At 43.1% G+C, this 12,879-nt stretch overlaps 1 protein-coding gene across 6 annotated transcripts in view; it reads right to left on the bottom strand.

Moving 5' to 3' along the window:
• PHF21B (PHD finger protein 21B) overlaps positions 1 to 7,658 on the bottom strand; it is a 185,669-nt gene extending 178,011 nt beyond the window's left edge. For 2 of the 6 annotated variants that reach the window (XM_035309798.1, XM_035309819.1), the window contains exons 1-3: positions 2,584 to 2,817; positions 1,898 to 1,930; positions 1,532 to 1,597 (exon numbers count right to left, since the gene is read on the bottom strand). In XM_035309798.1, coding sequence (XP_035165689.1) covers positions 1,532 to 1,597; positions 1,898 to 1,930; positions 2,584 to 2,637 — 153 coding nt within the window. In that variant the 5' untranslated portion in view covers positions 2,638 to 2,817. Of the gene's footprint in view, positions 1 to 1,531; positions 1,598 to 1,897; positions 1,931 to 2,583; positions 2,818 to 7,594 lie in introns of those variants that run through there. The other 4 variants (XM_035309809.1, XM_035309826.1, XM_035309830.1 and 1 more) reach the window with 3 other exon arrangements.
• Between the last annotated feature and the right edge of the window lie 5,221 nt (positions 7,659 to 12,879).

Here is a 12,879-nt window from a genome sequence, read left to right as displayed (position 1 = left end):
AAAAAGAAAAAGAAAAAGAAAAAGAAAAAGAAAGAGAAAGAGAGAAAGAGAAAGAGAAAGAGAGAGAGAAAGAGAAAGAGAAAGAGAAAGAGAGTAAGAAAGAAAGAAAGAAAAAGAAAGAGAAAGAGAGAAAGAAAGAGAAAGAAAGAGAAAGAGAGAGAGAAGAAAGAAAGAAAGAAAGAAAGAAAGAAAGAAAGAAAGAAAGAAAGAAAGAAAGAAAGAAAGAAAGAAAGAAAGAAAGAAAGAAAGAAAGAAAGAAAGAAAGAAAGAAAGAAAGAAAGAAAGAAAGAAAGAAAGAAAGAAAGAGCTAAAGGGGAAAGCCAGAGGGGATCCCACGCGTGACCCCCGCCCTGCCCCGGCCCCGTGGGCGCTGTCCGCGGCCGTGGTGCTGAGGCGGCCGCTGCGTTCCGCAGGAACTGCGCTGCCGGGGACCGGGGGGTGGCGGGGAGGGGAGTGTGAGAGATGGGGAGGTTGTGAAAGATAGGGGGGGTCGTGAGAGATGGGGGGAGTCGTTAGAGTAGAGGGCGAGAGCAAAGAGGGGGTGGAGAGGGAAAGTTCACTCCTGGGGGGGGGGGGGGTCTCATGCAAGCAGATCCGTCTCCGGCTTTGTCAGCCGCCCTTCATGCAGTGGAAGTCCGGAAAGTGGGGACAGGGGCCTTTGGCTGGGGTTTTTGGGGTGGGGAGCGGATAGTTCGGCGGAGAGTGAGATCCCCCGCTGCTGTCGGCGGTGCTGAAACGCCCCACGCCGCTCCCCGCCAGCGAGTGGTGGGCGCCCCCCTGCACAGCCAGGGGACAGGAAAGTTTGGGGAGGGTCTGGAAGGTGGGAGAGAGAGGGAGAGGGAGGGTGAAGAGGTTTCTGGGTTGTTTTGTTCCCCTCCTCCGATTTTTTAATTCCTCTCTTCCCCCCCGCCCCCTCCGGCGGCTGAAACAGGTTAATCTGTTTTTATTCGTATTTTTGGAGGGGGGGGGGAGTGAAAGTGCCAAAGTGAACTCGAATCAAAAGCTAACACGTCAGATCAGACCAAGGGAAGAGAAAGGCAAGTGGGGAGGGAAAAAAAATAAAAAGTAGAAAAAAAAAATAAAGTGATCAATAAAAAATAGTTCTGTAATAAAACCCAGAAATGGCTCCAAACTATGGTCCAGCCTCCCTGTTCCCAACTCTTGCTCTGCACATTACACAAAAGTGCACAAAGTAGCCCAAGATAGGAGAATTTTCCATATTCCTAAAACATGTCGACCAACTCAAAATGGATGCCTCATTTTTTTATTATTTTTTTTTTTTACGTTTTAACTACTGCTTATCTTACTACTACAAGTAGTACTAAAATCATTCTCACACCCATTAAGACATCCAAAAATCTGACCTCGTTTTGAAAACATGCATTTTCTTGCTTTACGCTTAGGAAAACGGATGTTATATTCTCTGCTGTCGGTATTTTTCAGCTAACGCAGACACTTTTCGGATGTTTAGAAAGTGCATTGTAAAAACAAGAAGAAAAACCAAACACGACTGAATCAATATGTTCCTTACTTGTTTCTCATTAAGAGCTGCTATTCTTGATTGCCTTTCATGGATTTGTTTCTTAAGATCCCCGTTCTGCAAAAACGGCAATAAGATGCATATTAAAGGCAAAGTGTAAACTAACCCCTGTAATGAATAAACTTGCGATCTAGAAATTGTTCAAAGGCAAAACCGTTCCACCAAAGCCGTACAAAAGCATGCACACACATAACACCCTCTTTAGTAAGAAAGCTCAGTGCAGACTACAAAATGAGATCTCTTACTGATAAAGTTTCTCATCCTGCTGTCCCAGCATAACTGCGCTTATTACAGCAGGGATAAAATACTGGAGAGAAAAAAAAAAAAAAAAAAAAAAAAAAAACGATCTGCATTTACCTGTGGATCTTGCTTCATCTGTGCAACTAGTTTCTATAAAAATAAATAAATTTTAAAAATCACCCCCCAAAAAGGAGGAATTAGTAACTGTTTCAAGTTTAATGGATTTTTTTAAATGTATGTATGTGTGCGGACGGGGGAGGGAGAGGGGTAAGGAACAAAGAGGCAAGTAAACACTGCGAGTCAGTTTCAAGCAAAGCTCATAAATATTCAAGTCTCGTCCTAATCTCTCCAACACACACGCTCCCTCTCTCTCTCTCTCTCTCTCTCTCTCTCGCAAGCCCCGACTAACAAGTCCGGCTCTCTCCAGCACAGCCCGAGACAAACACACACACACACATAAAAAGAGAAAGAAAGCAAGGAAAGCCAAGGCAAAACTCGAGCCAACAATCCGCAAAACTACTTTGGCGAAGTGCTCGCCGTTGCTGCGGGAGCCGGGGGGTGTCCCCGAGGCCGTGCCGCTCCCCCCCAGCCCCGCCACCGCCCCACGGCCCCGTCGGCCCCCCGGACCCTCGCAGGAACCCGCGGCAGGCGGCAGCCGCTGCTGGGTAGCGTGAGCTGCCTCCCCCTCCTTGCCTCCTCCTCCTTCTCCTCCTCTGCCTCTGGAGAATCTCCGTGGAGAACGAAAACGATTTTTTTTAACTTTTTTTTTTTTTTTTTTTTTTTTTTTTTTTTTTTTTTTTTACCTGGTGACATTGGATTTCCACTTTTAACGCCTCTTGCAAGCTGTGTAGCTCCATTCCTGCAACTTGCCGGGCACTTTTCCTGCCACTTTCAGATCCGAGGGAAGTTTTTTTTGTTTGTTTGATTTGGTTGTTTGTTTGGATTTGTTGTTGGATTGTTTGGCTTGGTTGGATTTTGCTCCCTTTCTTATCTTTTTTTGTTGTTGTTGTTTTTGTTGTTTTTGTAATTTTTTTCCTTTCTTTTTGCTTTTTTTTTTCTTTTTGCAACCGGGCGGGCAACCCCCCCTCCAAAAGATAAAAATAAAAAACAAAAAAAAAAAAACTGAAGAAGCAAAAAAAATGAAAAAAAAAAAAAAAAATAAAAAAATGGCTTGGTTTTTTTTTTGTAAAAAAAAAAAAAAAAAAAAAAAAAAAAAAAAACGCCCCCGAGTGCGGCGGGGACCAACTCCTCAGCGTGCCCAGCAAGTTGGTCGCCTCTTTGCTGGGGACACAGACTCATCACTCACTTTCCGCCAAACTGGGACTGGGGGGCCCCTCCCCCGCCGCCCCGGCCGCGTCCCCCCCTTAGCCCCCCCCAACTCCCTGAGCCCCCGCCCCGCCCCCTTGCCCCTCTTTCCTCCTCCCCCCTCCTTCCCCCGCCAATGGGGCCGGGCGGGGAAGGGGGGACGGGAGGAACTATATTTCCTCGCAGCGCGCGCGCACGGCCGCGCCTTGATTTCACTTTGCCAGGGGAAAAAGAGTTGTGCAGCGGCTCGCCGGGCGGCGCGGAGGTGCCCGGATGGAGCCGGGGGGGCGGGGAGCATGGGGCTGCCGGACTGCGCAAGCGCACTGCCAGCCCCGACTCGGTGCTGGGCGAGGGAGCAACGGAGTGCAGCCACAGGGCGGACGGGTGAGGGGCGGAGTGCACCTCTTCACAACCCCCCCCACCTCACACATGGTGAACTCCCCACCAGTTCACCTCAGGGGAGCTCCTGTGGAGCAGGGAGGTTTTAACTGTCTCCCTAATAGAGTTTGAGGGCATACACAGCTGCCAGCTGCTTGGGAGGGTGAATTTTCCACATGCAGCCCTCCCCCCATCTTATCCCTCTTGAGGGGGAGAAAGTTTCCCAGTGGGGGGCTGCAGGTATGCACCAAAACCCATTGTGAGCCAGGAGTTGGATGGGCTGCTCCACAGCCTGTGTTCAGTGACCACATAATCAACACTTAAAACCAGCATGGAAGAGTTGATGTACACTTATGGGACTTCATCCAGTTCAATCAAACCAAGCCATCAGTAACAAACACACATCACCAACCCACCCAGAACCTTAAACATGGTCTGCATCACCTTCAGACAGAACCACATCACCTCCACATCACTTCTGTACCACCAAAGTGTGACCCACCTTCAGAACATCCCAACAGCACCTGATCAAGCTGACAATTTAATTGCATTTTAGGGCAGCAGCACAATTTTATACCCAATCAGTGCTTGGCCATGTAGCTGCAGTATTTTTTATACAGTAATAGAGTTAGATTTACTGTCTTCTTGATGCATGGCCAGAGTGGAGTTGGAATCCAAAAGTAGTGCTCAGAATAAATTTACTGATGACACTCAAAATTGAGGGCACATCTTAGCATGCTGGTTGGTGACAGAGTGCTGGAGACAAGAACCTTAATGTACAGATACTCCCATTCTTGCAGTAATTGCACACTGACATCTTACTTAAACAGCACTGAAACATGAAGTTGAAATTCATCCTAAATGATTAGTCAGTAGTTAAAACATCAGTGAACTCCAGATGTGCTTGGATGCCAATTTTCATAACTAATTAAATTCATCTCAAAACTAATTAAAGACACCAACACACACCAAAACCAACTTAGGTCAAATATACTGTAATTAAAGCTGTTTTGAAACATAACATGCTGGGAATCCGAAATTTGTACCCAGCTTTCAGTAAACTTCTCAAATATATTCTGTCCAAACAATGATGTAACTTTTTACATTTAAGTCATAAGAAAAACTATGGTGAGATATTCTCAGCCTGACAAATTTAGAAATAAAGACTAAATGAAATTTTAATTTTCTATTAACCTTATGATTAAACAAATTACTTTAAAAGACCCATCTTAAAGTTAGCAATGTAATAGTAGTGGCTGATGGTCTACGTTACAGTAATGGTAATGGGCCTCATTTTTAGCAGTTGTTTGGGGTTTGCACACATCTTGAGCAGGTAAAATCAAGGAGCTAGTTTCAGTCCTATTATGATGATAATTTTTAAGGCAGTTTATTTTCTGTAGTCAGTGTATCTGGTCTCTGGATTGAAAATATTGGAGGGGGTGTTTAATTTCCATTCAGTAAAAATGGCTTATCTTCATAAGATTCTTTTAAAAACCAAACTCTACGCACAAAAGTAAGGACAAGTAGGTCAATCACACAGAAACTGACGAATAAGATCTTGTAATGTAAAATCAATGTCATTTCTCATGCCTTCTGTACAAAAGTATTTTGTAGTGCTATGTCCAACAAAAGTAAGGCTAAATAAAAGTAAGGTAAATAAATACCAGATAAGATTTGATATCAGACATTTAAGGAGCAGGTTAGGCTTCTAAAAGGTTATGGGATTCTATTCATAAATTTAAAGTGACTCTACACAAGCTAATTAAGCATTTGAACCAACTTTTGAAAAAGGGAAGCCTGAAGGTTTTTGTAAATTTGAAACTTTATCTTTGTAGTTTACCACAGCACTGTATCAATAGAAGACCGATAAATGACACTCTCTGTAACAATATTTCCTGCAGACAGAGACCCAGGAACAATCGTTGTCCCCAGAACTCAAAACAACCAAAAGTTCTTGCTTCTTATATATCTAATTACAGGTGGACCTGTAGCCAACACCTAGAAGTTGAATCTCACACTTTAAATCCCCATATGAGGTAGATGATGATGTTTCTCCGCCCTTACCAGGTACTATCACTGCTTCAGGAGAAGACTTGCAAAGCTACAGAGGAGAACAAGACACCTAATTGCTTCTGGTAATGCTTTATGTCTATTACAATTAACTTAGAAAATCTACCTCCTTCATACCTTTGTGTAATATACTTCCTCATCTTCCTTCAGAGTGGTACAAAGATGTGGAGGAATAAAGTGCTGAACAGTGATTCTAAAGTCAATCAATGGCTTTATTGCAAATTCCATGCACTTCAAATTCCTCTTCCCAAACTAGCATTGAAAAGTGTCTGAAGATAATAAAATCATGGGCAGCCAAACAGGAAGGGATCAGCTGCTCAACACAGGGTGCCATGGAAAAGTACTTCAAGTGAATGGCAATGTACCATGGAGGTTGTCTTTGTACAAGTCAGTACTAACTTTCCTGCAAGAGCAAGGGCTCTTTATGCACGTGGGAGAAGACAGTGGTATTAAACCACTGGAACTAGCCAGGTAAGAAAAAAATAAAGAGTGGAACTTGAAGACACATTGAGGGGCTTAAGGTTGGCTGATCTATCCAAGACGTAATTTGTCCTGTATTTTCTGAATACCTTAATTCTACAATCTGTTCCTTCCCCTTTCAAGATCATCTCTCCAGCTAAGAAGATGCTTTAGAGAACTGGAAGCATTTATGGAAGTAACATTTTCCTCATCACAAAGTCATCTTAACTGGGGATTAGAGACAATGTCTGTCTCAATGAGACTGAGAAAAGAAAAACCCTCAGTAGAGGCAGAATGAATCAGGAAATTAATGATTTCCCTCTGATTATCAGAGTGAAGGTACACAAAGAACAAGGAAATGCCAGTGTCTAGGATTTGCTGGAGGCTGCAACATTCAAATGAAGAAACCATCCTCCAGGTTCATTTCTAAGTCCTTGGCCTCCTCACCATCTCATTACCTGGGAGTGCCCACCTCCCAGCAGTTCCTTCACAAGAGCTGCAAATCATCCATAATTTCTAGGTTCATATGTTATTCCTTACATGCAATTTCAAGAGGAATTGTGTCCTTTCCCTTCCTTTACTTGAGTAAAATCAGTGCCACAGAGTAGAATTTACTTTTCTTTGATCTCTTCTGCTTCATGAACCTGAAAGCTGAGAGGACCCCAATTATTAGTCATGCATTACTAGACAAGAACAACATCAGAAAGCATTTAAATCCCTTTGGAGATTTGATGTGGGGAAAAAAGAGCTTACCCCACCTACCATGACGAAGACTATGGTTGAACTTTGCAACCCCTACTTAACTGGAATTCTTCAAGCTATTATTCCCAGTGTGCAACTTTCTTCCTCATCTTCTTGTTTGTTTGTTTGTTTGTTTTCTCCCCAGCACCCTTTCAACTCCCTTGTTGCTCAACTCACATAACTTTATCCAGTCTGATCTTGCTCCCTCTGATGGTTCTAGAAGTACAATGCTACAGCAACATCAGGTGCCTGCAGATGAAGCAACTATTTAAGATTATTCAGCATGTCTCCAACAGTGGTCTGACATCTAGTGATCTTCTGTCAATACAGACAAATCCTTTCACCTACATCCTTCCCTGTCTACTGCCAGAAAATCTTTGACTCCAAATAACATTTGTTCTTCTAAAGGTTGAAGGAAAGAGAAGCAGCTAATCAACATCTTGCCAGATACCTCATTCTGTCATTTATGACTTTGTAATATTGTCATTTATAAATTATATGATGAAATGGGGAGTATTAACTTTGGAGATAATCTCAGCTTTGGAGGGCAATGTGTGTGTTAAAGGGTTGGACCAGAGCTTAGAATGATTGTGACAAATGGGAGAAATGCTCTGAAAAAGTAATCTGTGATTCCACATGAACAAGTGTGAGGGATTAAATTTAGATAGATGTAATCAGCTTTACAAACACAGAAGTAGGAACTAACTACTGAGATAGCAGTTCTGCATGAAATGGTTTGCGGCTTATAATGGATCAAAAGCTGAGTAAGAGTCAGAGACTTCAGGTTGTAAAAAGGACTGAGATTTATGAGCAGGAGTGAAATCATTATGGTAAATGAGATGATCCCTGTGCTCTACTCACCAGCGACAAAGCCTTAGCTGGACAGCTATGTCCAGTTTGGAGTACCACAATTCTAGAAATGTGGCTGAACTGGAGAGAAAGCAGAGAAAATAAGTAACAACTTGCAACCCAGGAGTCCCTATAGGAAGTTGCTTCTGTTTCTTGAGGTCTCTTCCAACCTAGAAAAATTCTGTGATTCTACAGCATCATAACCCCAAACTTCCCCTTGATCGCTTGAAGCAAAAGGAAAAAAAACATAATTATGACCATATTTCTGTTACTGGGCTTTTTAGCCTTCAAGTTACCTTCATCTAGATGGATTAAAAAAGAGAATAGACATCCTTTATTTGTAATAATTTGAAATGTAAAACACAACTTGAAAGAAGTCCAAAATACTTCTAGTCTTTAAAGAAGAATTGAGATTTTTTTTCTGAACATGATTATCTTCTTGCTTTGCTGCTCCCACATCCACAAAAAGGATTTACACATCCTCAGAAGTATGCTTAATATCAGTCAGGACATGTACAACATCCTTCCTAATTCAGACTCAGCTGAGGTTAGTAGACATATGCTCACTCTCCTGGCTTTCTTAGGGAGAAAGGATCACATCAAAAACTGTACAAGCTACAGTGTCGATATAGTGGAAGATAAAATTTGGTTCTAGGGTACTCTCATAATCTGAAAGCAGATAAACAGAAATTTTAGGGTGCAACCAAAAGACAATACTCTGACTTATCTCTAAAAGTTAATTCTACAAAACTGGCATCCACAGTGGAACATCTTTTTCATCTTTCCATCATTTATTGGCAGTCCTGGCTATCAGGGGAGGTCCCACTTGACTGGCGGCTAGCAAACGTGACGTCCATCTACAAGGGCCGGAGGGTAGACCCGGGGAACTATAGGCCTGTTAGTTTAACATCAGTGCCAGGGAAGCTCATGGAGCAGATTATCTTGGGTGTAATCATGCAGCAGTTGCAGGGCAAACAGGCGATCAGGCCTAGTCAGCATGGGTTTATGAAGGGCAGGTCCTGCTTGACAAACCTGATCTCCTTCTATGACAAGGTGACATGCTTAGTGGATGAGGGAAAGGCTGTGGACGTGGTCTACTTTGATTTCAGTAAGGCATTTGACACCATTCCCCACAGCATTCTCCTCAGAAAACTGGCTGCTCATGGCTTGGACTGGCATACACTTCGTTGGGTTAAGAGCTGGCTGGATGGCCGGGCCCAGAGAGTTGTGGTGAATGGAGTCAAATCCAGTTGGAGGCCAGTCACTAGTGGAGTCCCCCAGGGCTCGGTACTGGGACCAGTCCTCTTTAACATCTTCATCGATGATCTGGACGAGGGGATCGAGTGCACCCTCAGCAAGTTTGCAGACAACACCAAGTTAGGTGCATGTGTCGATCTGCTCGAGAGTAGGAAGGCTCTGCAGGAGGATCTGGATAGGCTGCACCGATGGGCTGAGGCCAACGGTATGAAGTTCAACAAGGCCAAGTTCTGCACCTGGGGCCCAACAACCCCAAACAGAGCTACAGGCTGGGAGATGTGTGGTTGGAAAGCTGCCTGACAGAGAAGGACCTGGGAGTATTGGTTGACAGTCGGCTGAATATGAGCCAGCAGTGTGCTCAGGTGGCCAAGAAGGCCAGCAGCATCCTGGCTTGCATAAGAAACAGTGTGGCCAGCAGGTCCAGGGAAGTGATTGTTCCCCTGTACTCGGCTCTGGTGAGGCCGCACCTCGAGTACTGTATTCAGTTTTGGGCCCCTCGCTACAAGAAGGACATGGAGGTGCTCGATCGAGTCCAGAGAAGGGCAACGAAGCTGGTGAGGGGTCTGGAGAACAAGTCTTATGAGGAGCGGCTGAGGGAGCTGGGACTGTTTAGCCTGGAGAAGAGGAGGCTCAGGGGTGACCTTATGGTTTAGTGGAAGATTTGTTAGCGTTAGGTCAGAGGTTGGACTCGGTGATCTTGGAGGTCTCTTCCAACCTAGACTGTTCTGTGATTCTGTGATTCTGTGATCTTGAGGCTTTTCATCAGTCTTTGTCCTAGCATTATAAGTGTAAACTTGCTTTTCCAAAGGGACCTGGGAAAGCTTGAGAGTTGGGCCTGTGTGAACCTAAGAAGGAACCTTTGTTGTTTTGTTCAGCAAGGCAAAGTGCAAGGTGCTTCCCCTGGGTCAGGGCAATCCCAGACATGAGGGCAGACTGGGAGAAGAACTCATTGAGAGCAGCCCTGTGGAGAGGACTTGGGGGTTCTGGTGGACCAAAAGCTCGGCATGCGCCAGCAGTGCACGCTTTTAGTCCAGAAGGCCAACTGCATCCTGGACTGCAGCAACAGAGGGAGGAAAACAGCAGCAGGTCGAGGGAGGGGATTGTCCCGCTCTGCTCTGCCTTGTGAGGCCCCACTTGGAGTGCCACAGCCAGCTCTGGGGCCCCCAGCACCAGAAGGATTTGGGGCTGTTGGAGCGGATCCAGAGCAGGGCCATGAGGTTGATCAGAGGGCTGGAGCACCTCTCCTACAAAGAAAGGCTGAGAGAGCAGGGGCTATTCATCCTACAGAAGACAAGGCTCCAGGGTGACCTCACTGCAGGTTTTCAGTACTTAAAGGGGACATAAAAAAGATGAACCACAACTCTTTGCTCAATCAGGTAATGACAAGACAAGGGGGGATGATTTTAAACTAAAAGAGAGAAAAATTTAAATTAGATATTAGGAGGAAATTCTTCACTCAGAGGGTGGTGAGGCACTGGAACATGTTGCCCAGAGAAGCTGTGAATGCCCCATCCCAGGAGGTGTTAAAGACCAGGTTGGATGATGCCACAGGTGACCCAATCTCTTCCAGCCCAAGTCATTCTATGATTCATTCTATGATTCTCCTTGCTTTAGCAAGGCATTCAGGATTTGGCTCATGGAATTTTTCTGTCATGCTGCATTCATTCATATCAGCTACATTCCCTGTTTTGGAACATAGATTGCCTCAACACAGAGGCTTAAGGGTCCAGAAAGACAGATTCATAAATATATTTACACCTCTGACCTGGATACCAGGCACCTTTAGAAATCTGAAAGCATTGATTTGTTTGATTTCAAAGGGTATTAGGTGCCTGTATACTTTTAAAATATGACATTTCCCTTGAGAAAGGATCTCTTCTGGTAGTCTCAAGTCCATTGCTTGCAATTAAATGGTTTCCTTTCCATTATCATCTCTAACCATTCTCCTTTGTTCTCCTGTTGTGTTATAAGCACATTCATTTTCTTCCTTTCATCCCATGCTTCCATCTCTCTCTTCTATTTCCCCCAGTTTGTCCCACCTGTCCCATTTTAGCCTCCTATTTGGAGCACAGTATCAGACCTGTCAAGCAGACTGAATCTCAAGATGGAACTAAATTCTGTTTCATGTGCAGGTGACTCTTACTGACTTCTGTAGAAAATGCCTGATTACACCTACAGAAAAAATTTGGCCCCTAAATGCGATATGCCATCAGTTTTTAATGCACTGTACAGTGCATTACATGACACTCTAATGCAACAACTGTGTTTTTGCTTTCAGTTCATTCCTTGGAAAGTCCCTCCCTGTGCTGTCACACTCACATGTAAAGGCAATTCTGAAAATTGCAGACATTCTGATGCAAGAGAAATCTATTAAATACAAAACTTTTGGCACATTTGCAATTCTCAGCAGTACTGTCCCAATGCTGCTTTTGTTTGTTTGTTTGTTTTTAATGAAAAAACAACTGTATCAATAAATGTAACATAGAACTTCAGGTAAGAAAGATAAACAATACATTTCCTCTCTCTATTTTATCTGGAGTGATCACGAAAAGTTGACAAGGTCAGATTTTTATCTATCCAAAATCACAAGCTAGTTATACTTTGCCTTTATCTGGGGGCAAAGAAGTAAAATCAACTCCATTCTTTACCCAATCATTTTTATCCTACATAACAAACTTACTTTTTGTATGCTGCTTTTCATAATATGGCATACTTTACAGTGCTTGGTAAAGTAAATACTTTTTGGAAGCATGATTCCCCATTGGTAATTTTGGTGTTCATTTTCACTGTGATGAGACCTTTTCTCACTCAACTCTCTTTATTTAGATAGAACAACAGTTTTAATCTAACTAAATAAACTTTTACAGTCATGTTTATGATCATACAAAGTGTGAAAACCCCATACAAACCTATGAAAACCCCAGCCATATTACTGTCCCTGTTATTATAAAGCAACCTCTGCAGAAAAGTGGCTAAAGTCCACATACTCCTGGACATTTGGGAAAAGCTGGTCAAGAAAAATGTTCTTTCTGGAAAAGGTTTCCACTATCTCAAGGAAACGTACAGTGTAATCAGTACAGAAAGAAGACCTAGCATCTTTCTCAGAAGAGGAGATGTGCCCAGGCTGAACTTTTGAAGCATGTCCTGAGGGTGTAACACACCCCTGATTTACTCCTGTGGTGTCAGTGCAAAGTATAATCACTGACTGTGAGATTTAAATCAATGAGGTGTGATATTCTAAAGCTCTCATACTGGGCTAGCATCACTAACTTTGAAGTGAAAGGTAAAATTCAAATGAGGTATAATAATGCTAGCGCTGAGCACTTCTGAAAATCCCTCTCATGACCTTAAAAATTTGATCAGGAAATTCTGGATATTTCTCCTATTGGAAAGTGTACTTTTTATTTTTATTTTCTTCTTTTTTCTTTTGTTTGTGTGGGGTCAAGTCGCTTTGAGACGTATCAAATTGTACACCTGTAAGCAAAGTGTAGTCAAATTCTCTAGCTTTTTTTTTTTTAAATAAAAAATAAAAAAAATTAGGCTACAGGCCTAACAACCAGGACATATAGCTAGTAAAGCAGAAAATTGCATCAAAGTTTAAAGGATTTAGAAAAGGAACTTACATTCTCCAAGTGACTTAGTCACTTGGACTTATGATGCTCCATCCTTTTCAGGATGTGTGCATTTACACTTGAGTCCCATTGACCTTGAGTGAGATTTGGACTCCTAATTTTCTTTGAGAAAAGAATCCTGCCTCTGCTGAATATCACTTATTCCAAGAAGTTTCATATTAATGAAGAAATCAACAGGCTATTTAAGTTCATCTGAAGTTCTCACTTTTAGTTGATCTGTCTCCTTCCCCAGGAATGAGCAGTCCGTACCTTCCAGCATCACTCTCCAGAGTGTGCCTTGACCTCTTTTTCAGGCAGGGTTTAATGAGACAACTGTTTCTACTAAATGTTTTCTGAACAGGTTCATCTCCCATTAGCACATGGGAAAACTTGGGCAGCTTGATACTTAAGCCTGGCTGAAAATTACAG

Source organism: Oxyura jamaicensis, chromosome 1, assembly GCF_011077185.1.
Source record: "Oxyura jamaicensis isolate SHBP4307 breed ruddy duck chromosome 1, BPBGC_Ojam_1.0, whole genome shotgun sequence".
NCBI classification, from domain to species: Eukaryota; Metazoa; Chordata; class Aves; order Anseriformes; family Anatidae; genus Oxyura; species Oxyura jamaicensis.
The sequence above is the reverse complement of the archived record's forward strand: the minus strand, read 5'-3'. Positions and strand labels throughout refer to the sequence as shown.